Source organism: Falco punctatus (genome assembly GCF_963210335.1).
Source record: "Falco punctatus genome assembly, chromosome: 8".
In the NCBI taxonomy this organism is placed as follows: Eukaryota; Metazoa; Chordata; class Aves; order Falconiformes; family Falconidae; genus Falco; species Falco punctatus.
Genome location: NC_137588.1, coordinates 25,966,329 through 25,987,854, shown reverse-complemented (window position 1 = coordinate 25,987,854; position 21,526 = coordinate 25,966,329). Strand labels below are relative to the sequence as shown.

Here is a 21,526-nt window from a genome sequence, read left to right as displayed (position 1 = left end):
TTAAAAGGAGCTGAGAGATTCCTTTTATACAGCTGCATATTTTACAACCCATATACATATATGCCTATACACACACATCGCCGCAGCAGGTCTGTGCCACCAGGGCCTTAAAGCAGTCAGGATTCAGCCTCAATGCAAAGTGTCATCCTTCTCCCCAGAGCACCCTCCTTCATGCTCCATCCTGGGGGGCCCCTCAGCCCGGTTCTCTCTCTGCACAGCGTGGAGGTGGACGGTAGGCGTGCTAGGGTCCTTGCCCACCCCCTGGCTGGGGTCGCCAGCCCCATGCTCAGGGTGATGCCGCTGGATGTGTTTGATGACCTGGAACTTCTGCTTGGCCTTATAGGGGCAGTAGCGGCAGAAGAAGGGGTGCTCGTTGGTGTGGGTCAGGTAATGGTGGCGCAGGCCCGCTGCCCAGCGGAAAGCCCGCCCGCAGGCATTGCAGACATAAGGCTTCTCCTCACTGTGCTTCTTCAAGTGGGTCTTGAGGAGGAAGCGGGTCTTGAAGGCCTTGCCACACTGCTCGCAGATGAAGGAACGGGCCTCCTGATGCCGCGTCTCCTTGTGCACCCGCAGGGCATCTGCCCGATTCGTGCGGTACTCACACTCATTGCAGTGGTATGGCTTCAGGCCTGTGGCAACAGGGAAGGAGATGGCACCGGGATCAGGGGCACAGTGCCCTCCATCCCACAGGTCTCACCATCCCTGTAACAGAGTGTCAGCCCCCAGGGACCATCCCCTACATCCCATGTCAGAAGGCATCCCAAGACCCCCCATTTCCAAGGCACCACACGGTGCCTGGGGTCCGTACCACCCCACCTTCCCTCCCAACCCACCAGCACACAAGAACGTCCTGCCACCCAACTGCTAGGAGTCCTCCCCCACCTCCAGCTGGGCCACCATAGCAAAGAAAGCACAGAAATGGGGCTCCCACAGCCTCAACACCCTCAATGGTGCCCCATGGCCTGTCCTCAGTGGGCAGCACTCACCCGTGTGCTTTGTCATGTGGTACTTGAGCTGATTCACCCACTTGCACTTGTAGCCGCAGTCAGGGCAGAGGTATTTCCGCTCCTCCTTGTGGATCCGCATGTGGTACTGGGCACAGGGCAAGAGGACAGGGTCAGGATGAGGCCATGTCCCCTGTCCTGAGAATGTGCAGGGCGCTGGTGTACCAGCAAGGGGCTTAAAGACAGCTCTGACATCTCAAACTGCATGAGGCAAGGAGGGCTGTCTGCTTACCTGGCAGACTACGGGCAGGAGGAATCCACAGCAGGGTCAGGATGAGACGCCTGTACTGCTAAGCTTGCTCTGTCCCAGCCTGTGGTTGGCACAGGCATTTCTCCCCAGTTTGGTATTTAGGGCAAAGTCTGGGCTAAAACCCAGCCCAACAGAGCCAGCCCTGAGCTAAGCACATTGTGCAGCCTCACCCCAAGCAGTCCCAGAGGGCTCCAGCTCAGCCTGGCCATTAAAAAAAGTCAATATTTCTTTTAGCAGAATGAGACCATTTTCCCCTCCATTACCCCATGGCTGGCCCTCCAGGACTAGCAAAGGCCCTTTACCATGCATAAGGATTCCGCTAATCACCTACAGAAATGAGGGCAGGGGCTGGCTCTGCTTGCAGGGAAGCTGAGCTTTCCCTGCACCATGTCTAACTGGTGCCTCAGAGCACGCTGCATGCCAGCAGGCAGACAAACTTGGCTTTGAGTGGTGCAAGGCTGCATCCAGAGGCCGCCAGAGATGTCAGCGGGGAGAGGAGTGAACTTGGGCAGCTGCCTACATTCTTGCCCCTTCCCCTTAATCTGCAACAGCAGGAAGCAGGGAAGAAACATACTGTACCCTCATGAGTTTTATCCACTCGTCTCATGAGCCACAGAAGAGGATGGAGGACAAAACTCCCCTTGGGAGTTTCTTCTTCCCCAAATCCCCGTCTGGATCCCCCTTAACCCATGTAGATGCAGCAGGGTATATCCCCAAGCAGGGCGCTCACCTTGAGACGTGAGGGGTCGGCACAGGCGTATTTACAAAGGTGGCACTTGTAGGGTTTCTCGCCGGTGTGGATGCGGATATGCCACGTGATCTTCTGCCTGTTCTTGGTGGTGTACTCACAGTCTGAGCACTTGTACACGCGGGTGCCCCCATGACCTTTCATGTGCTGGTCAAAGACAAGCTGGTGGCAGCAGGCAAAGTCGCAGAAGGGACACCGCAGGGTTTTGTCCTGGGGGGCAGCCGGCTCGTGGCTCTCCATGTAATGCCGCACTAGCTGCTGCCGCTCCTTGGCTGCAAAGCTGCACAGCTCACAGCGGTGGCTGAAATGCTGTGTCTTGTGCTCCTCCAGCGCCTCCCGGGTGGTGAAGGTCTCCTTGCAAGTGCTGCACTCCAGGTGCGGGTGCTGCTTCTGCAGGTGGCACTTGAGCGTGGCCTCGCTGTGGCACACAAAGCCGCAGCGCGGGCAGCCATAGGACACCTTCTCCTCGTGCCGTCGCAGGATGTGCTGCTTGAGGGCCGTCTCAGAGCTGAAGCGAGCCTCACAGCGGGAGCAGCCGAAGTTGAGCTCGCCACGGTGGCAGCTGTTGACGTGGCGGGTGATGTCATTCTGCAGGTAGCTGCTGTAGTCGCAGAGTGGGCAGAAGTGGGTGGGTGTCTTTTCATGCACCCGCAGGCGGTGGATGCGCAGCTTGGAGTTGGTGCCAAAGGTCTGGCTGCAGATGCCGCAGGCGATGCGCCCCACGCCAGTGTGCAGGGACTGGTGGGCCTCCAGGCGGTAGCGCCGCGTGGTGCTGAACTCACAGTAGCAGCACTTGTGTGGCTTTACCCCCTCGTGTTTGATGCGGATGTGCTGCCGCAGGCAGCGGGCTTGCTTGCAGGTGAACTCACACTGGCGGCACTGCAGCTGTGGCCGCTTGCTGTAGTGCTTGCGGTGCAGTTTGCGGTGCAGCCGCAGGGCTTTGGCTGCCTTGGAGGTGAAGGGGCAGGAGGTGCAGCGAAACTCACCCAAGGTCACACAGCCCCTCTTCTTGTGTGTCTTCATGGCCCGTTCCTGGTGGCAGGTGAAGGGGCAGGTGGGGCAGGAGAAACGCCTCCTCTTGGGCAGGGTGGCTTTTGGGGGGGTCACATCCAGCAGGAGCTTGCTGGGCTGGCCTGTCTCAGTGCTGGCTGGGTCCCCCTCAAGGAGCTCGGTGCCTTGTGGTCCGTCATCTTCAGGATGCATGATGTGCTTCTCGGCACAGTGGCTCTTGAGGGCCCGCCGGGTGCGGAAGGTCTCAGGGCACAGGGAGCACCAGAACTGCTCTAGGCTCCGGCACCCATCCTCCACATGGGAGGTGATGGTGGAGACACGGGAGCACACAAAGGAGCAGGCATTGCAGTGCAGCTTCCCTCCCTCCCGCCGGTATTTCTCTGATGGTTTTCCAGGGTGGGGAGGACAAGTGGCTCTACCTGGCTCAGCCCCATCCCCTTGCTGGGGAGGCTCTTCTGCCACCTCTGTGCTGTCACCCAGCATGGATTTCTCAGGAGCAGGACAGCCTGATGCCTGCTCCCCATCCAAAGGACTACGTGCTGTCTGCATTTTATCAGGCAGCAATTCAGCTTCCCAAGGGCTCTTGGCATGCCCTGACTCCTCTGAGCCTCCCTTCTCGCTCTCCGCTGTTTCTTCTGTATCATTACCACCAGGCTGGTCAGCAGGTTGGCACAATCCAGGTGGCTCCTGACCAGCTGGTTTGACGATCTTGTTCTTCTTCAGGAGAACTGGGCACTTCTTGAGTAGGTGGGTGTTGAGCCCCCTTTGCTGCTTAAAGCTGGCACCACACTCATGGCACACGAGTGGGGCCCGGCGGCTCTGACAGCTGGCTTTAGAGTGCAGGGACATGGACTTCTCCTTCCGCGTGATGTATGAGCACTTCTCGCACTTAAAGATCTGACTCTCTGACTGCACCACCAGCATCTGCACCCTGCCCTCCAGCACCAGCGTCTCTGCCTGCTCCTTGTCCTGCTTCCGTAGAGCCTTCAGCACTGACTCCGAGCCACTCCTGGCATCATCACTGGAGGTGGCCATGTCCTCTGGGACAGGTGCGTGGCTCTGTTCAGCTGTCTTCAGCACGCTGAGCCAGGCCTCTGGCAGCTCGGCTTGGCTGGTCTCTCTCATCTCTGTGTCTGGTACCAGATTATTGTGGTCTGAGCACGACCCCTGAAGGTGGCCCGTGGCCTGCCTCAGGGCATCTTTTTGCTGGCTGTCTCCTGCTGCTACACTGCCCTCCAGCCTCGCTGCCTTGTGTTCCCCTACATCTGCCTCCTCTTCTTCAAAGTCTGGGATGTCTTCGAGGGCATTGTCATTGTCATCCAAACCCAGGTCCTCCTGGGAGCTCAGCATCTCATAGGCTGCAGGAGGCTCCTTGCAGGACAGCATTTCCACACCCTCTGGCCCTGCCGCACAAGATTCTCCACCCAAATGCTCCAGGAGGGGGTCAGATGAGACATTCAGTGCCTCCAAATGCAAAGTGCAACTCTCTGCCACATCCCCAGGAGCAGCGAGCTCAGTTGAGCCTGCAGCAGCATCTCCTTGCACGCAGTCATCTCCCAGGGCATTGCCAGCAGTGGGACAGCCCTGCTCCCCCTGGCCCACACCTCTCTCCACCTCGCTGCTGCTCTCAGGTGGAGCGGCATCCTGCCTAAGGAGGGGCACCACAAACGCTTGCTGGTAGCCCTCTTCCCCCTGGGATTCCAGCTGGGATGGCTTTGCCTTTGCTTTTGCCCACTGCTCCTTGCCAGCAAGGGGGGAGCTGGCATCCACATGCAGGGCTGTGCTGAGGTCATAGCTGAAAAGCACCTCAGATGAGCTGATTTCCAGCTCCTTGTTGGCATAGTTTTCCAGCCAGTCCTTGTCACCGGGTACGTAGCCATGAGTCTTGCGCTTGTGGAAGAAAAGGCTGGTGTTGCTGAAGGTGCAGTAGGAACAGAGGGCGCAGCGGAACTCCTTCTGCTTGGTGTGTTTGCAGTTCTCATGGTTCAGCAGTGCCTGCTTGTACTTGGTCTGGTAGGTGCAGTACTGACACTGGAAGACGGGCACCTGGTAGTTCTGCGAGTGCTTGGCCTGCATGTGCTTCTGCAGCTCGTACTTGCGCTTACAGGTGAAGCCACACACCTCACAGATCAGACTTTTGCCCTGGTGCCGCAGCTTGTGGCTGCTCAGCTGGTCAGCACGGTGGCACCGGTATGAGCACTGGTTGCATTGGTACCTGGGGAGAAAGTAGAATCAGTCAAACAGTATGAGGAACTGGGGCAGCCTGAGCCCCATCAGGCACGTTGAGCTCTGATTCCTTGTCCCAGACACATGGGGAAGGGGTACCACTTGGTTTGCCAGATCTGACCTTTGCCATGCAAACAGCTCTTACCGCAGGCAATTCCTCCCTGCTGCAGCCCTTGGCACTGCTGGTACTTTACAGCCCCAGCTGGGGACAGGAGATAGATTCCCCGAGTATTCCATACAGTGACTGCATCACCCCCACATACATCACACCAGCAGCAACCCCAGCATCCCTGGAGGCACACTAGACCCAACGGAGGTGATAACACAGAGGTGAAAAACATGTTTTGGAAGAGTCCTGCACATGCCCAAGCTGGCCTTGGCCCACAGTCATCAGCAGAACCCACGAACCCAAGCTCAGAGCTGCACTGATATGTTAATACACCTCCTTGACCAAAAATAGCCTTGCCTCCACAGCACCATGCTGGCAACAACCTGCAAGCTCAAAGACCACATTTTTTACATGCCAGAGTAGGCTGTAGCCATCCCCCAGGCATGAGAGTCTGGCACACAATGCAGCCTGGAGCAGCAGACTCCTGGAGCAGGATTTGGGGAGCCCTGACTATGCTGCCAGGCCAGCAGAGACGGGTGTCATACCGGAGATCTCCAGTGTGCTTGCGCATGTGGACATTCAGGTAGTGCTTCCACTTGGTGATGTACCCACACTCGGTGCACATGAAGTTCTTGTCATCGGAGTGGGTCAGCATGTGTTTGGACAGGTAGCTCACATCCCGGCATGTGAAGTTGCAAAGTTCACACTTGTGAGGTTTCTCTCCTACACACAACACAGGAACACCCTCACCATGACAGCCAGATAAAGCAACACTGTTTGCCTCCCTCTGCAGGTAAACTAGATCAGCAGGAGCTGGGGGTAACAGCAGGGACAGGGACATGCCCTGACTTCAGCCAAGTGATGACAGGGTGACAGGGCCAGCAATGGGACCCAGGAGCCCTGACCCAGCCCTCCCTGCCCACCGGGAGCTGGACAGGATCCCTCCATCCCAGCTCGGGACCCCTGCAGCGGACACCCACCAGTGTGCAGCAGCATGTGTCGGATGAGCACCCTCTTGTGTGCAGTGGCAAAGGCACACTCAGTGCACTTGTGGATCTTCTCGTTGGCGTGCATCTTGCCCACATGGTCGTGAAACTCCACGGGGTTGAAAGTGGCGTATGGGCAGAAGCTGCACTGGAGCTGCTCACTGCCTGGGTGCCCCTGCTTCTTGTGCTTGCGGAAAACATGCTTGTTGGAGCAGATGAAGTCGCACTGCTGGCAGTGGAAGGCATAGTGGGTTTTTCGGTGAGCCTCCATGGCCTCAGCTGTGCCAAAGAGCAGCGAGCAGGCATGGTACTTGCACTCCACTGCCTTAATGCCATGAGCATCCTTGAGATGACGGACAAACTCTTTCCGGTCCTCCACGCAGTAGTCGCAGCCCCCCTGGAAGCAGCTCAGCTTCTTGGGCTCAGCTTTGTGAGTCTTCAAGTGCTCTTTGAGGGCCTGGCTGAGCCGAAACTTCTCCTCACAGACAGGGCAGGAATAAACATCAGAGTAGAAGTTGGAGATGTCCTCGTGCATGCTGGCCATGTGACGATTGAGGGCATTCTTCTCCACCGAGCTGTAGTGGCAGAGTGGGCAGCGATGGGCCTTCTCTCCTGTCTCCCGCATCATGTGGATTTTCAGTTTACTTTTGCTGGTGAAGTACTTGTGGCAGTTGGGGCACTGCAGGCTGGGGTCAGGGAAGTGCAGGTTGAGGTGCTCCACCAGGTGCGTCCGCTTCTTGAAGCACCGCTTGCATTCAGGGCACATGTGGGTTTTGTAGAGGTACTCAGAGCCTTCCACGACATCTCCTGTGAAAGCAGAGTAGGGGGAGCCGTCAGCAGAGACGGAAAGCATGGGCAGATGTTCTCTCCCAGATCCAGCTGTGTCAAGGCAAGGGCTTATACACATATGTGGTCACACAGCAGCCATCTACTTGGAGGTACTGTCCCCACCCCAAGCCACCAGCACAGTTCAGGTGAGCTCTTTCCAGCCTAACAGTGGTAAAGCACAGCCTATATCAGGCCTGCCTGCACACCCCCAAAGCCAGGCAGACTTTTGCCTGCTTTTGTCTGAGCCTGGCAGCAGTTGTGGACATGCAAAAGGAGGGATGCGTTTGCTTGGGTAGAGGGCAGGGGGAACAGTGCACTGGTACATGCAGGAGATGTGGGTCCTGAATGGGGACCCCCAGGACCCACAAGCCCAGCCCACGTTCCTTTGCCAGTCTTGAGGCTGTGCTGCTTGATCATAATACAAACCAGAGCAGCTCCTGGTAGGGCCCCACATCCTACCTTTAAAGTGCTGCGCCCGCAGCACTCTGGCTTTCTCGGGAGCTGCCTTCCCATCCTCTTTGGCCTCGCCTTCACAGGGGCTCTCACCATCCTCATCCCGTGACTCGTCCCCACTGCTGTCTGAGTCCTCTTCTCCAGCTGACACTTTCTGCCCCTCCAAGGAGCCCTCCCTGGTCCCTGTGGGCTTTGCAGGCCTGGCTTCTGCTGCAGTGGCTTCCCAGCCAGTGTGGCAATTCCCTGCCTCCTCCTGTCCTTCTTCTGCTGCTTCAGTGGGGCAAGACAGAGATCATCATGCTCCAGGCAAGAGGGAGCCGCCCTCCTCACCCACACACATGCAAAAAACTTACTGGCCAAGATGGGGGGCACAAACCGTGCCACAGGGAGGAAGGAATGCAGGGCTCCATGGCCCTCCAGCAGCACAGCCTCAGCCCTTGCTCCTCCCAGTTGTAACTGGGATGCATGGACAGTCAGCCTCTGCAGCACCCACAGGCCCTGACCCTCCCACCCAGCCATACCTGATGGCAGGATGCAGCGCTGCTCCAGGCTGTTGGGGGCTGAGCCAGGGGGGCTACCTGTTGCAGGCATCTCAGCAGGGGGCTCTGTGGTGTGGCCCTTCCTGTGCTGCCAGAATAGCTTAGCATTGGCTGTGATGAAGTCACAGCGGCCACAGTGGAAGGGAAAGTGGGTGCGGTGGTGCTGCTCCATGGCTGGGCGGCTGGGGAAGAGCAGCGGGCAGGCACGGTAAGCACAGGACACAGGGGAGGCCCCATGCAGGCGGCACAGGTGGCTGCGCAGCTGCTTGCGGTCCTCTGTGGTGAAATGGCAGCCCTTCTCCGGGCAAGGCAGGGCTCCTGGTGGCGTGCGGTGTGTCTTGAAGTGCTCCTTGAGTTCGCCGGGCTGCATGAACACTTCCCGGCAGATGGGGCACAGTAGGTGTTCAGGAGTGGAGCTCTCCTGCATGCCAGCTCCAGGTGGCTCCGAGCCCCCAGGCTCACTCTGGCCCTCGTTGGCAGAAGCCAACAGTGCCCCAGAGAGCTCCAGGTGCCTGGGGGGGGTCAGCAGCAGGCACTGGTGCAGCGACAGCAGGGAGGCCTCTGGGAAGCTCTGTCCACACCTCTCGCAGAAATACAGCTCCACTACTTTGACCAGCACCTCTGCAGAGAGCAAGGGGCAAGCGTTAGGAAGGGCTTTTGCCAGGCCCAGAGCTTAGAACTGGTGGTTCAGTTCCAGCTCTGGACAAGGAGGATAAACCTGTTGCCACAAACTACAGTTTGGAGAACTGCAGCCCTCCACCTGCCCAGGGTATTCCAGGACACCTCCCATAAGAGAGGGGACACCACCACCAGGGTGACCACAATGACCAGGTCTGTCCCTTAGCACCTTTGAGGCATGCAGAGATGTGAGGCTGGCTCAGCCCCGTTCCTAGCAGTATGTGCCCATGCTGGACCTGGGTGAGAAGTGTGCTGGGGGTGGCAGTCTGGGGCGGACATCTCTGCCTGGTCCCCACTGACAGCACAGAGCAACCCCCTCACCCGACATGCAACTCCCACAGCCGCCCCTCCCCATCCACACTCCCAGCTTGTGCCAGGTCTGCGCTTGATGGTAGCACTACACTCATGATGCACACAGGGTCAGAGACACAAGGGCACTGTGGTGTCCCCAGGGTGCCAGCTGGTAGGGACAGGGGCCCTGGCCAGACCTCTGTCCCTCTGTCGAGCGCTGTGGGGCCCATGTTGCCCTCCCTGCACCCCATACCTGTGGCATTGGCTGCGTTGCTCAGTGTCACATTGCCAGCCACTGCCTCGATGAATATTTCCACGTTGCTTCCTTCAGCATGAGCCCCTTCCCCAGACATCGACGCCTCTGCCAGCAGCAAGTCCTGGCTGGCAGACAATGGGGGTGTCCCAGCCAGGTCAGTGCTGGCCACATCAGGGCTTTCCACGGCTCCTGCCTCTCCTGGCGGGGGCAGGAGCAGCTCCGAGCACAGGGCCTCCATCTCCCTGCCGGCACCCTCAGACACAGCCACTTCTGCACTCATTGCCAGTGGGCACTGGTGCTGGGCAGGAGGGCCTCTCACTCTGAAACAGAAGAAAGTGCTTTAAATGAGGGAGAACCCAGAGGCTCAGGGGTCCTACAGGATTTTGGGGGTCAGCCTGCTGTGCCAGTCCCCAGGCAGGGGTATCTCGACACTGGCTCCCTTCTGCTGTCCCCAAGCAGGCTGGTGACAAAACCCACTGCCATGGAGGAGATGGGGTGTGAGGACCCCTGTACCCTCCCCAAAGATGCCCAGGGGCCTCTACCTGAGCCCAACAGCCAGACTTGCTCCCTGGGCACGGGTGGGCCCAGACCCGGGCCTAGCCTCTGGATCCAGGTCCAGGTGGGCCCGAGCCCGAGTCCAACCCCCAGACCTGGGCCCAGCCGCCAGTGAGGAGGTGCCCACGGCGAGTCCCCGCACGGCCGGGGCCGTCCCAGCCCCCTCGCACTGCAGCCCCGGCCTGTCCCCCCCGGGCCGGGGACTCAAGCAGGACCCCGGTGCCTCCGGCCCTGGCACATCTCGGTGGTGCGCGCCGGGCGGGAGGGAGCGTCACCCTTTGTGCAGCTCGCCCGGCCGCTCTGCTCTGCCCCGCCGCCCGCCCCGGCCCCGCTCTATGGTGCCAGCCGGCAGCCGACCGGAAGCGGCGCCGGGCGGAAGTGAGGGCTGGGGCCATAGAGAGCGGCGCCGCGCGGGCCAGAGCGGCGCCGCGCGGAGGTGAGGGGCGGCGGGGCCGGGGGCCGCAGGAGGCCGGCTCCTGGTGCGGGGGGCGGCCGGGGGCGGCCGGGGGCTGGGCCCCTAACGTGGGGCAAGCCGGTGTGGGGCTGGGTCTCCTGCCGGGGAAGGTGGGCTCCTGCCGCGGGGCTGAGGCTGGCTGCGGCGGGGGAAGGCCCCATTGCGGAGCGGCGACCGTGCCGTGGGCCCGAGGCCGTCCTGTGGGGCAGGGGACACCCTGCCCTGGGAAGGCGCCTTGCTGTGGCGTCAGACCCTGTTCTGGGGGAGGCGGGGTGCTGCTTGAGGGGGCAGAGCGGGTCTGTGCATCTGTCAGGAGAGGCGCCTCCTCATCCCCTATATCTGACAGACCCCTGCTGAGAGCTGGAGAAACTTCAAGCCCCCTGTGTGTGCGACCGGTGCCCTTTATCCAGACGTGGAGGTGCTGCTTCCACCACATTTGTGCACCCGTTGCCAACAGCAAAGAACCAGCTCTTGGCTCAGCTGGCCGATGCACTTCAGCTTTTTCAAACAATAAACCTTAAATAATTGCAGTACTTGTGATTTCTAGCTGTTTAAAGAATAAAACTGTGCAAAACTGTTGTAACGGCTGACGAAACAATAGAGTGCTCCTGTGCTTGCTTGAGAGCCTACAGCTCCTGGCCCTTTCCTGCCTGTCTCGCCCAGTGGCCTGCAGAGAGCAGGGAGGCTTCTGCAGCCAGTGGCAGTCTGAACCTCTGGTAGTAAGATAAGCATGGTTGGTGGGAGATCTGTATGTGCCAGGCAGCCTTTCACCTTGAGAACTGGCTAAAATAAAGCCCAGGGAACTGTGGGCAATCTATTGTGTCCCTTGCTGCCATTCAGTCCTTCTTTTTCCATGCAGATTTGTTTCTGGAGCGCGGAGATGGTGCTGTGGAAAGAGCCTTCTTAACCTCCCACAATGCCCTTTTCTGACTTTGTCTTAGCACTGAAGGACAACCCGTACTTTGGGGCTGGGTTCGGCCTCGTCGGGGTGGGCACAGCCCTGGCATTAGCTCGGAAGGGGGCCCAGTTTGGGCTGGTGGCTTTCAGGCGTCATTATATGATTACCTTGGAGGTGCCCAGCAAGGATAAGAGCTACCACTGGCTGCTGAACTGGATCTCCCACCACGCCAAGCACACACAGCACCTCAGTGTTGAGACATCATACCTGCAGCACGAAAGCGGGCGCGTCAGCACCAAGTTTGACTTTGTCCCCAGCCCTGGGAACCATTTCATCTGGTAAGAGAGGGCAAGGAAAAGCAGTCTGGGGACTGGCCCTCACTTTGGCAAGGGAGCTTCAACCTGGGGGGTCCATGGAGGCAGCAGAGAGGATCCTGCCTCCTGCTTGGGTCTGGGTTAGGGCAGGAGGTTGAGAGATGCGAGAGGAGTCTGTATTCACCACTGTGAGGTGATATCTTTACCAGAGATGAGTGTTCTTGATGCTCAAACTGGGCTGGGTGCAGCTGAGTGGTGCTGGACCGCTGTTGCCCAACCCCATCTTCTCGCCCCAGGTATCGCAGGAAGTGGATTCGCATCGAGCGCAACCGGGAGAAGCAGATGATTGACCTGCACACGGGGACGCCATGGGAGTCTGTCACCTTCACTGCACTGGGCACCAACCGGGAGATCTTCTTCAGCATCCTCCGGGAAGGTCTGTAGGGGAGCTTCATGGGGTCCTGCTGGGAACAGCCTGCTTCCTGGAGACACCCAGGGCTTCACAGGAGATCCTTTTCCCTGCCAGCTGTCCCCTCTGCCTCTCTCTGCAGCCCGGGAGCTGGCGCTGCAGCAGCAGGAGGGGAGAACGATCATGTACACAGCCATGGGAGCAGAGTGGCGGCAGTTTGGCTTCCCCCGCCGCCGCCGGCCTCTCAGCTCTGTGGTGCTGGAGGAAGGTGTGTCGGAGAAGCTGGTCCAGGATGTGAAGGAGTTCATCGACAACCCCAAGTGGTACAGTGAGAGAGGCAAGGCTCCAGTGTTGTGTCCGCTGTACTGTGCCCAGCATGGCTCCTTACCTTCCTGCAGCCACGGCTGTGGGACACCACCCTCAGCACATCCTGCAAATGAACAAGCCCAGGCAGTGATGTCAGTCCTGGGTCTGCAAAGGGACACACTCCCCTTGGTTCAATCCAGTCCTGGAAACTGCAATAAGCCATGAAGTTCATTGCTCCTGCAGTGCTGCTGTGGGGTGGGGCAGGATGCCTGTGGTCCTCTCTGGAGATGGCTGCAGAGAGATTTTTCCCTGCTGCTTGCCTTCCCCTGGTGTGTCCTCTGTGCATGCTCAGCACAACCCCATGGCTCTAGTGGGGAGAGCTCAGAGCATCCCAGCTGGTTCCTAAAAGGTCACTGTCTTCCTAGGGATCCCCTACCGAAGAGGCTACCTGCTGTATGGTCCTCCTGGCTGTGGGAAAAGCAGTTTCATGTGAGTATTGCCAATTGGCTAATGGCATTTTTACTGCTAGCTGCCTGCTCTGGGGCACAGCAGTCTCTGGTGAGAGGGTGTGGGTGAGTCTGGGTTTGAAATGCAGGAATGGGCTGTGCCACCTGTGTGGTGCCTGGTGTAAGCATTTGTGTTGCTGGCACCGTGACAGGTCTGGGTGATGAGCCCATTGCTTTTCACAGTGCTGCATAGCACCAACGGGCTGAGCAGGTGCTCCCACTCACTCCCCATGTCTGATCCCCACCAGGGGAGGGTGCCTCTGTCCTCTCCTCTGCTGCTGGGCAGGGAGCTCTGGTTCTTCCTGTGCTCTGGGCTTTCTCACTGTGATTCCACCCCTGTGGTTTGTGTCCTTCCCAGTACAGCTTTGGCTGGGGAGCTGCAGTACAGTATCTGCCTGCTTAGCCTCAGTGACCGCAGCCTCTCTGATGACCGGCTCAATCATCTCCTGAGTGTGGCACCGCAGCAGAGCATCATCTTGCTGGAAGACGTGGATGCTGCCTTCATCAGCCGGGACCTCGCTGCTGAGAGTGAGTGGTGCCCTGTTCCTGGGCCAGCAGTGGGAGGGATGTTTGTTGGCTGTGCTGGGGGAAAGTTTGAACTCTGGGCTGCTCTGCTGCACCAGCAGAGACCATGAGTGGGCAGCTCTCAGGGGCCTCAGGGCCCAAGCTGCACCTTGCCCAGTTTTGGCTAGGCTATATAAAGAGAAATTTGGGTCCTTTATTCTCAGAGACACTTCTCCTGCCCAGCTATTTTCAGCATGAAGGAGGAGGTGGCTTTCCCCCTTGTTCTCTTTTTGGGTTCCCATGGGTGCAGGTGGGTAGGGAAAGTGAATATGCTGCCAGCCAAGGAGACGCAGGGGGCCAGCCTCGGGACGGGGAGCTTGGCTTAAGCCTTAGGTGATAGGGAGGTGGCCTGCAAGACTACACGGGGTTAGTGGCCAATGGATATGATCTCAGACACCTCTGTCTCCAGACCCAGCTGTGTACCAAGGCATGGGGCGCCTGACCTTCAGCGGCCTACTCAATGCGCTGGATGGTGTGGCATCCACAGAGGCCCGGATTGTCTTCATGACCACCAACTACATGGACAGGTCAGAGCTGCCCCCTGGGAGGGAACAGGGAAGGTAGCAGGGGAAAACCTTGCTCTCTTTTGATGGGCTTTATGGAGGGCTATTTGCATCCTTCAGCTTGACAACTGGAGGTTTCCCAAATCCTCCCTTGAGATGCAAATCCTTTGATTGCTAATCAGGATCCTTTTTGATGGAGCCTCGGGTGCTTCTTTGCTGTTCAGACCACGGTTGTGCCATTCAGGAGCAGTACCAGCTTCCTGCCTGTGGGACCTGCAGGTTTTGGGGTTCTGACTGTGCTGCGAGTGGAAACACTGGCCCCACACACAGCCCACCGGGTTGGCAGGATGCAATGTGGGCTCATGGCACCTGGCCAGACACTGCACTGTGGCAGGCTTGGCTCGCTCCAGACCACGCTGGCCTAGAGGGTTGTTTAGAGGTTGCCCGTGGAACAGAGATGAGCAGAGCTGTTTCCAGGACATGCTTGTCCTCCTCCGGAGCCAGCCCTTCCCCAGCTCTCTTGCTTTTGAGTTGATTTTCCCCCTCAACCTTCCCAGGGACAAACCTGTTCCTCATCTTCATCGTCTCACAGTGCAGAGCACATTGCAGATAGGACACTGGCTGTGCTGGTGTGGAGGGGGGCCTCCTGCAGGACCCACCTTGCAGAGACACTTTGATCAGGTTTTCAAGTCACCTGTGTCTCTCAACAGGCTGGACCCAGCCCTGGTGCGTCCCGGCCGTGTGGATCTCAAGCAGTACGTGGGCCATTGCTCCCGCTGGCAGCTTGCCTGCATGTTCCAGCGCTTCTACCCTGAGCAACCCCTGGCTGCAGCCGAGCGGTTTGCAGAGCAGGCACTGGCAGTCTCCAAACAGATCAGCGCTGCCCAGGTGCAGGGTCACTTCATGCTCTACAAGACAGACCCTGAAGGAGCCATTTCAAACATACGCTCCATCCTGCTGTGACCAGGGGCCCAGCTTTCCCCGGCCACGCTAAGAGGACTGGGACAAGGATGTGACCATCTCAGGGATGCCATGAAGCTGCCCAGCCATGCATGCCAGGTTTCTGTTCACCTCTACTCCTCCAAGGCCTTGACTTTTTATTAAAACACATGGAGAGTCAGAACTGCCAGCCTTGCAGCGTGGAGAGGGAGTCAGCTCTTGCTGCTCCCCAGACTTTGGTGCTACTGCACCGTCCCTGTGTGTGCCTCGTGCTGGGATTGCTGTAAGCTGCCAAGGCTTCTGGATGTGAATCACCTTCCTTGCAGGACAGCCTGGGGGTGCACTAGAAGGGCATTTCCTTGGGGCAGGACATTGGAGTGCTGCACTACTAAAGAGCTGCTGGCCTTTGAAGGGACAGCGGTCTTCACTGGTTTGTGAATATCCTCTGAAATACACAGCGTGGCTCTTGGCTTTCCAGTCCCTTCACCTGTTAGTAGCCCCAGTATCCAGCTGCTGGTCCAGAGCCCTGCTGACCAGGTCCTGGCCACTGCCAGTACTGGAAATCCAGAGTGTTTTAGAAAAAAGCAGCTACCAAGAGACAGCTCGTTGCCCATTGGGCTGTAGGCTGGTGCCACAGCTCCTCCCCTGCTGGGCTGTGACACCAAGTCACAGATCTGCTTGGACATCGGTCCTGGGTGGGCTTGACTGTCCCTCCTACCAGCAATGCGGGGCTGGAGCTACTGCAGTCCTCGGGGCAGGGCAGATGAGAGGCTTTGGCTGGTTACAGAATATCTTCCCAAGAGCCTGATATTAATACCAACATGAATTTCTGCAGCCGGGCCAGCCTGGTACAAGGTGCAGAAATCCCTGCTGGAGGTGACTATTTGTGTCTTTCCAGCAGGAGAGGCCCTGCATGGTTGAAGGAGGGATGTGGCCTGCTGCTGGTAGTCTCGCAGCCTTTTTCCTGTCACTGGGCTTCTTTCCTGCCAGGAGTCAAAGTCCTGGATGGGCTGGTAGAGCCACAGGTGCCTGAAATGCAATCAAAAAGCAGGCAGGTTCTGCACCTCCTTCCCCACACCACAGAACCAAGTCGGCATGTGCGTGCTGACCCCCAGAACAAGCCAGCCACAGCCTCTCTGCTCCCCCGTCCCTGTTTCAGCATCCCTAAATCTGGTTCCCTAGAGCCAGCCCCTTGTTCATATCCTCAGTTTGGGAGCTGTGTCACCTTGGTGGGGCTGGGGGAGCTGGTTCCAGGCCACACTCAAGCTGTTAGGTTGCTGCTCAGCCCTCCTCTTGGCCCTGTCCTGCAGGGCCAAGGGTGAAGCTGAGAGCACATGGGGATGGGAAGGGGCCCAGCTGATGCTACCCAGCTGAATTTCAGTGTAAAGAGGCACAGCTGTGATGCAACCCCCAGACTCGAGCAGATGTCTCTGCAAGTGAAGGGTTGATCCTGTAGGCACAGCAGGGGTCTCTAGTGACTCAAGGTGGCTCTGGAACAGGCTGCTGCTGTTGGCATCTCAAACCCTATACTTGGCCATCCCACTGAGGTTGACTGCTCAGATCCAGCCTCTTTGGTAAAAGCTGACCAGTGAGTGTCTGGCGAATGCCTCACAGCAGTTTGAGAGGATGGGGGAGTGGTGAGGGAGAGCGAGAGGGGCCAGATACCACCACATGACAGCACAGGTGACATCTTTCACTGTTTGCTTTTAATAGTGTTAATGCTACAGACACCATCAATGTCTTTCTGCCCAGCCTGAGTGCTTTTGCCAGTTAAGCCTCACAATAGCCTTGTGAGGTAGGTGAGTGACACAGGTGGACGCCAGGCAAGGAGCCCCAGGGCAGGGTGCAGGCTCCATTCCTCCCCTCTGACCTGGAGGTTTGTTTTGTTTAGCCCAGATTCATTTCCATGCACTTGCAAAATGTTCTCTGCTCCAGGCTGACGGCAGTGAGTCAGAAAGGTGAACGGCCTTCCTAAATCCTTACTCCTAGGAAAAAATCCTCCCTCTAACATGTCTAGCATTTGATTGAATTTACTGAAGTCCTTGCTCACCTCCCATTTCCATGGCTGAATTCCCGTGCTCCAAACACTATGCACAGCAGCTTTCCTACTGAGAGTAAGCCTGGCTTACTGGAGGAAGCCACGGAGCTTCAGCAAGGGGCACAGATCTTCTGTGTTTCTTTCAGGACATGATCGGTCACCTTTCTTGGAGCACAGCAAATTCATAGTGAAGGCAGGAGGTCACAGAACAAGCATCAATGTCAGATAAAGTTTACATCATTTCACCCAACTGTGGGCAGGCCATTCACCCAGAAACCAGCTGGAACAAGGACAGAGTGAGCACTGAAGTAAAATTAGGGCTCTCTTCAGGGAGTGAGTGCTCAGCCCTCGTGCCCAGCAGGGCACAAGGTCTGACTGTTGCTGTTGAGATGGACACAACACACAAAGAACTGTGCACAAAAGCCAAAAGGCCAAGGCCCCCATTTATTGTTCTAACAAACCTTTTTCTATATTTCTCAAGAATAGGTGTCTATACATGATCGGTTCACAGAGACAAAGGGCATGGCCAAATGTCTAGAGGCAACCCAACCAAGCAGATGGAAAAAGGATTTTCAGGGGTAGCAACAGAATTAATCGATGGCATTATGTTTGCCAAAGTTATCCATACATTCTGCTTTGGTTGTCAGACCATCCATTCTTCACCTGCATGAGTCATCCATAACAGGCCGAATGCAGTGAGCAGGAACCCACCGGGGGCTGCCGTCTGTGGAGACACAAGCATACCCTCTTCCCCAGGTTAATAAATCACATGGAGGTGACCATTGACCGCTCTGCAGGTCCTTCACCCTAACATTGACACCAGGGGAAACAGTGGTCATTTTACGTAGGGACTCAAAGTAGAAAACCAAAGGTGGCTCCTGCAAATCCTCTGTTACATTAACAAAATTCAGCACATAAGTGGCTTCATTTAACTGTGCTTCAGGGGGTTCACCAGTCATTCCCCCTTCTTGTTTTTGAAGAAGGCGTTTGAATGTGCCATGTGCACATTCCACAGTGCTTTGTCTGGTGGAAGAATGAGGGATACTGGTGACATGGGTAACCCCCAAAAGCTGTAAAAAAGCTTTCACTCAGCTGGAAACATAAGCAGGACCATTACTGGTCTTAATTTGATGCGGAACACCACATACAGCAAAAGCTCATTGCCAATGTCGAATGACATCCTGAGCTGTTTCCCTGTGTGTGCAGTAGCTACCATGACTGATGAAAATGTGTCAATAGACACATGCACACATTTAAATTTACCAAACTCTCCAATGTGGGTAACATCAGATTGCCAAATCTGCCAAGCTTTTAGACCTCTGGGGTTCATACCATAATACGCAGGTGTGTGCTGGCCCCAACAGTCAGGGCAGGCTGCAACAACAGAACGGGCCTCTGCAGTTGTTAAATGAAATTGACATTTCAAGGCACAAAAGCCTTGATGCAAAAAACCTATGGGATTCAATTGCTTGCTGTTTCAGGTTAGGCACCGGTCCTGTTGCCACAGCTGAGACCAATTGGTCTGCCTGCGCATTACCAGCTGCCAGGAATTCAGGCAAAGTGGTATGGCTTTTAATATGCAAAACATAATACAGTTGCAATCTTTTTTGAATTGTCAGCTGTAATAGCTGTAGCACACCAACTAACCAGGTGTTACTCACATCCCCCAAGACTGCCTTATCCAGTTGTAGCAGCCCCACTACATGTGCTGAGTCCGTAACAACATTCATTGCACAAGTAAATCCTTGGAATGCCAAAGTAACAACACAAAGTTCAACAGTTCGAGGGGAGCCTTCTTGTTGCTTGAGTATGTGTTGCCACTGATGACCATCATACCAGACAACAGCTGCCTTTCCAGTCCTTCCTGACCCATCTGTAAATACTGTGGGACCTGTTACAGATTCCTTTTGGCTTAATTGTTTCTGGCCAATATGTATCTGACTTCCTAATTTACATAATGGATGACAGGGAAGATGATACTCAATTTGTCCCGTATAATTCGTTAATGTGGCTCGCAATGCTGAACTTTTAGCTAGACACCACTCAAAACAGTCCACCTGCACAGGCAATACAATTCTTTCCGGGTCCCTTGCCAACAGCTCTGAGCATCTCATTCGGGTCTTAATGATGATTTGTGCCAATAATTCAAATAGGCCAGGAACAGTTTTTCTGTTACGACAAGACAAGAAAGCCCATTCCAATACATGAAGTGGGTCTTCCCAACCAGAGTTCCATTGTATGATCATTGCAAATGGTATCATGTCATCAATTAAAACAAATACCTGTACCACAACAGTCATCTCAACTCTCCAAACATGCTTTTCCTGTATTGCCCGTTCCACCATCTCAATTGTTTGCCTTGCTTCAGGGGTTAAGGACCGTGGTGCTGCAATACCAGTGTCCCCTTTTAATAATTCTAAGAGAGGCCTCAAGTGTGATGAAGTCAAGTCTAAGTAAGGCCGTAACCAATTAAAAATTCCTGCTAATTTTTGTACATCATTCAAGGTTTTCACCTCCATCATTAACTGGATCGCTTGTGGCTGCACAGTTCGATCAAGCACCTGCATGCCTAAATAAAGCCACGGCTGGGTGCGCTGTACCTTCTCTGGCGCCAGGCCATATTGTTCAGTGAAACTCGTGTGTCGGATTCCATTGCCGACAACACTTGAGATGTAGGAGCAGCCAAAAGGATATCATCCATATAATGGTAACAGTACCCTGCTGAATATTTTTCTCTAATTGGGCTCAAGGCCTGAGCAACAAACCATTGACAAATGGCAGGCGAATTTTTCATTCCTTGTGGAAGCAGTTTCCAGTGATATGGAATGTGCCCAGTGATTGTGTTGGTTCAGCATGATTAATCGATGGAACTGTAAAAGCAAGCTTTTCCATATCATCCATATCTAATGGAATTGTAAAAAACCAGTACTTTCGATCCATCACAACAATTTCCCATTGCATGGGGATCATTGTGGGTGAAGGCAATCCTGGTTGCAGTGCTCCCATTATTGTCATCACCTCATTGATCCGACGCAAATCATGTAATAATCACCATTTTCCTGATATTTTCTTAATTACAAACACTGGGGTGTTCCACTGCAGCTAATTGTTCTGCTACCAAATTTTGCAGGGCTACACTCTTTTCATGATTGAGGGGCCACTGATCCACCCAGACCAGCTTTTCCGTTAACCATTTCAAAGCCATTGTGGGTCTTTTCATGCCCTGCAACACAGTGACCCCTACTGAAAATCCATAGTTATCCAAACACCTCATTGTGACAAACAGTCTCTTCCCCATAAATTTAGAAGGGCCACAGCCACATAAGGTCGAACAGTAGCCTTTTGCCCTTCTGGGTTGGTGATAAGTACTGGTTTCTCTGCTATGAGACCATTGGCAATTCCCCCCAAGACCACAACTCCTTGGGTGGTGGAGATGACAGGCCAAGAGGAAGGCCAGTCTCACTGAGAAATAATAGTGACATCTGCACCTGTATCCAATAGTCCAGTTACCTTCAACGATGCTGGTGATGCCTGATCCATAGACAGTGCACACACCATTTGTGGCCGACTGTCAGACTGTCTGTGTCCAAAACACTTGCAGTTGTCCAGTGGATCCAAACCCTCCAGTGCCCCGGGTGACCTGTTCAGTCCTAGGAACACAACTCATAAAAAGGTACAAGTAGAGCAATGCGAGTGCCTTTGTCTATTGTAACAGTGGAGTGAGTGTTGAACCATAGCACAGATTTGTCCCTCACAGTGAGCATCAATGACTCCCACATGTACCATAAATCCTTGTACAGTAGCACTTGACGGTCCAATTCATAATGCACTTAGCCCTTCCCCAATAGGTCCCCAAGCATCCAAGGGGACTTTATGTACCCTGTGTGTTGTTACAGTTACTGTGTCAGTAGTGGATACATCCGTGCCGGCTGATCCACTGGTTTTCCCTGATAACCAGTCACAAAGGCTCGTGTTTGAGGATGGCCGAGAAATGGATTGTTTGCTGATGTGGCAGGCACTTCTGTCTTCCCGCAACCCCTCACATTCTTCTTGCCGTTCCCCTGTGGCGAGGGCTGGCCATTTAAGTGAAATTTAGACTGACACTGCTTTGCAAATGACCGTTTTTTCCACATTTATGACATGTAACCACTGCTGCTCCTGCTGCTCTACCTGTGCCACCCTTTTTATTTTCATTAGAACATGCTACTTTAATGTGCCCACTCTGGCAGCAACTAAAGCATTTCTCGTCTTTTGTTTTCAAAGCAGCCATGGTTGTGGCCAGGGTCGCCATTTTATGCTCTACAGATCCCACTTTGGCACAAGCCTGTATCATCATGTCCTGGGTGGGGTCCCCTGGCAACGCCTCAATAATTTTTTGGCAATTGGCATTTGCATTGTCTCTCACAAGTTGAGTTACTAACACAGTCCTTAAATTCCCATCAAATACTTGCTTTTCCACTGCAGCTTGCAACGTTTTGACCAACTGCAAAAATGGTTCTCTAGCCCCCTGTTGAATCATGGTATATTTGGCTATTTTTGGTTCAGCTAATTCGGCCATCTGTATTAGGGCTTCAATACCCACAGCCTTAACCTGTTCTAAAATCAATAGATGCTGCTGTGCCTGACATTGTGGATTAGAAAACAGTCCTGTTCCTGTTAGC

At 55.5% G+C, this 21,526-nt stretch overlaps 2 protein-coding genes across 6 annotated transcripts; one reads left to right on the top strand and one right to left on the bottom strand.

The window, feature by feature from the left end:
* Positions 1–11: 11 nt before the first annotated feature.
* ZNF142 (zinc finger protein 142) lies at positions 12–10,301 on the bottom strand. Of its 3 annotated transcripts, none has more exons than XM_080397901.1 (9): positions 9,922–10,301; positions 9,377–9,699; positions 8,137–8,775; positions 7,622–7,885; positions 6,329–7,141; positions 5,894–6,071; positions 1,985–5,228; positions 987–1,092; positions 12–629 (listed from the first exon to the last, which is right to left on the bottom strand). In XM_080397901.1, the coding sequence occupies exons 2-9, from the start codon at positions 9,657–9,659 to the stop codon at positions 130–132; spliced, it is 6,027 nt and encodes a 2,008-aa protein (XP_080254027.1). In that variant the 5' UTR covers positions 9,660–9,699; positions 9,922–10,301; the 3' UTR covers positions 12–129. The 3 variants fall into 3 exon arrangements, with proteins under 3 accessions (XP_080254027.1, XP_080254029.1, XP_080254028.1); XM_080397903.1 differs by having other exon boundaries at positions 7,622–7,882; XM_080397902.1 differs by having other exon boundaries at positions 10,030–10,301.
* Positions 10,302–10,304: 3 nt separating this feature from the next.
* BCS1L (BCS1 homolog, ubiquinol-cytochrome c reductase complex chaperone) lies at positions 10,305–15,298 on the top strand. Of its 3 annotated transcripts, none has more exons than XM_080397954.1 (8): positions 10,305–10,370; positions 11,248–11,624; positions 11,897–12,036; positions 12,152–12,346; positions 12,741–12,804; positions 13,180–13,349; positions 13,795–13,912; positions 14,599–15,298. In XM_080397954.1, exons 2-8 carry the CDS (start codon positions 11,305–11,307, stop codon positions 14,849–14,851), a joined length of 1,260 nt encoding a protein of 419 aa, XP_080254080.1. In that variant the 5' UTR covers positions 10,305–10,370; positions 11,248–11,304; the 3' UTR covers positions 14,852–15,298. The 3 variants fall into 3 exon arrangements, with proteins under 3 accessions (XP_080254080.1, XP_080254079.1, XP_080254081.1); XM_080397953.1 differs by having other exon boundaries at positions 12,127–12,332; positions 13,185–13,349; XM_080397955.1 differs by lacking the exons at positions 10,305–10,370; positions 11,248–11,624 and having other exon boundaries at positions 11,904–12,036; positions 12,127–12,346.
* Positions 15,299–21,526: the final 6,228 nt, after the last annotated feature.

Excerpts from the sequence above, each read along its gene's own strand:
- BCS1L (XM_080397953.1), top strand. The coding sequence starts at position 11,305 with ATGCCCTTTTCTGACTTTGTCTTAGCACTGAAGGACAACCCGTACTTT. Across the intron at positions 12,805-13,184 it reads TGTGGGAAAAGCAGTTTCAT|CTTTGGCTGGGGAGCTGCAG; the intron begins GTGAGTATTGCC and ends TTCCCAGTACAG. Across the intron at positions 13,913-14,598 it reads ACCACCAACTACATGGACAG|GCTGGACCCAGCCCTGGTGC; the intron begins GTCAGAGCTGCC and ends GTCTCTCAACAG.
- ZNF142 (XM_080397901.1), bottom strand. The coding sequence starts at position 9,659 with ATGAGTGCAGAAGTGGCTGTGTCTGAGGGTGCCGGCAGGGAGATGGAG. Across the intron at positions 8,776-9,376 it reads CAACGCAGCCAATGCCACAG|AGGTGCTGGTCAAAGTAGTG; the intron begins GTATGGGGTGCA and ends TGCTCTCTGCAG. Across the intron at positions 5,229-5,893 it reads AAGCACACTGGAGATCTCCG|GTACCAATGCAACCAGTGCT; the intron begins GTATGACACCCG and ends CTTTCTCCCCAG.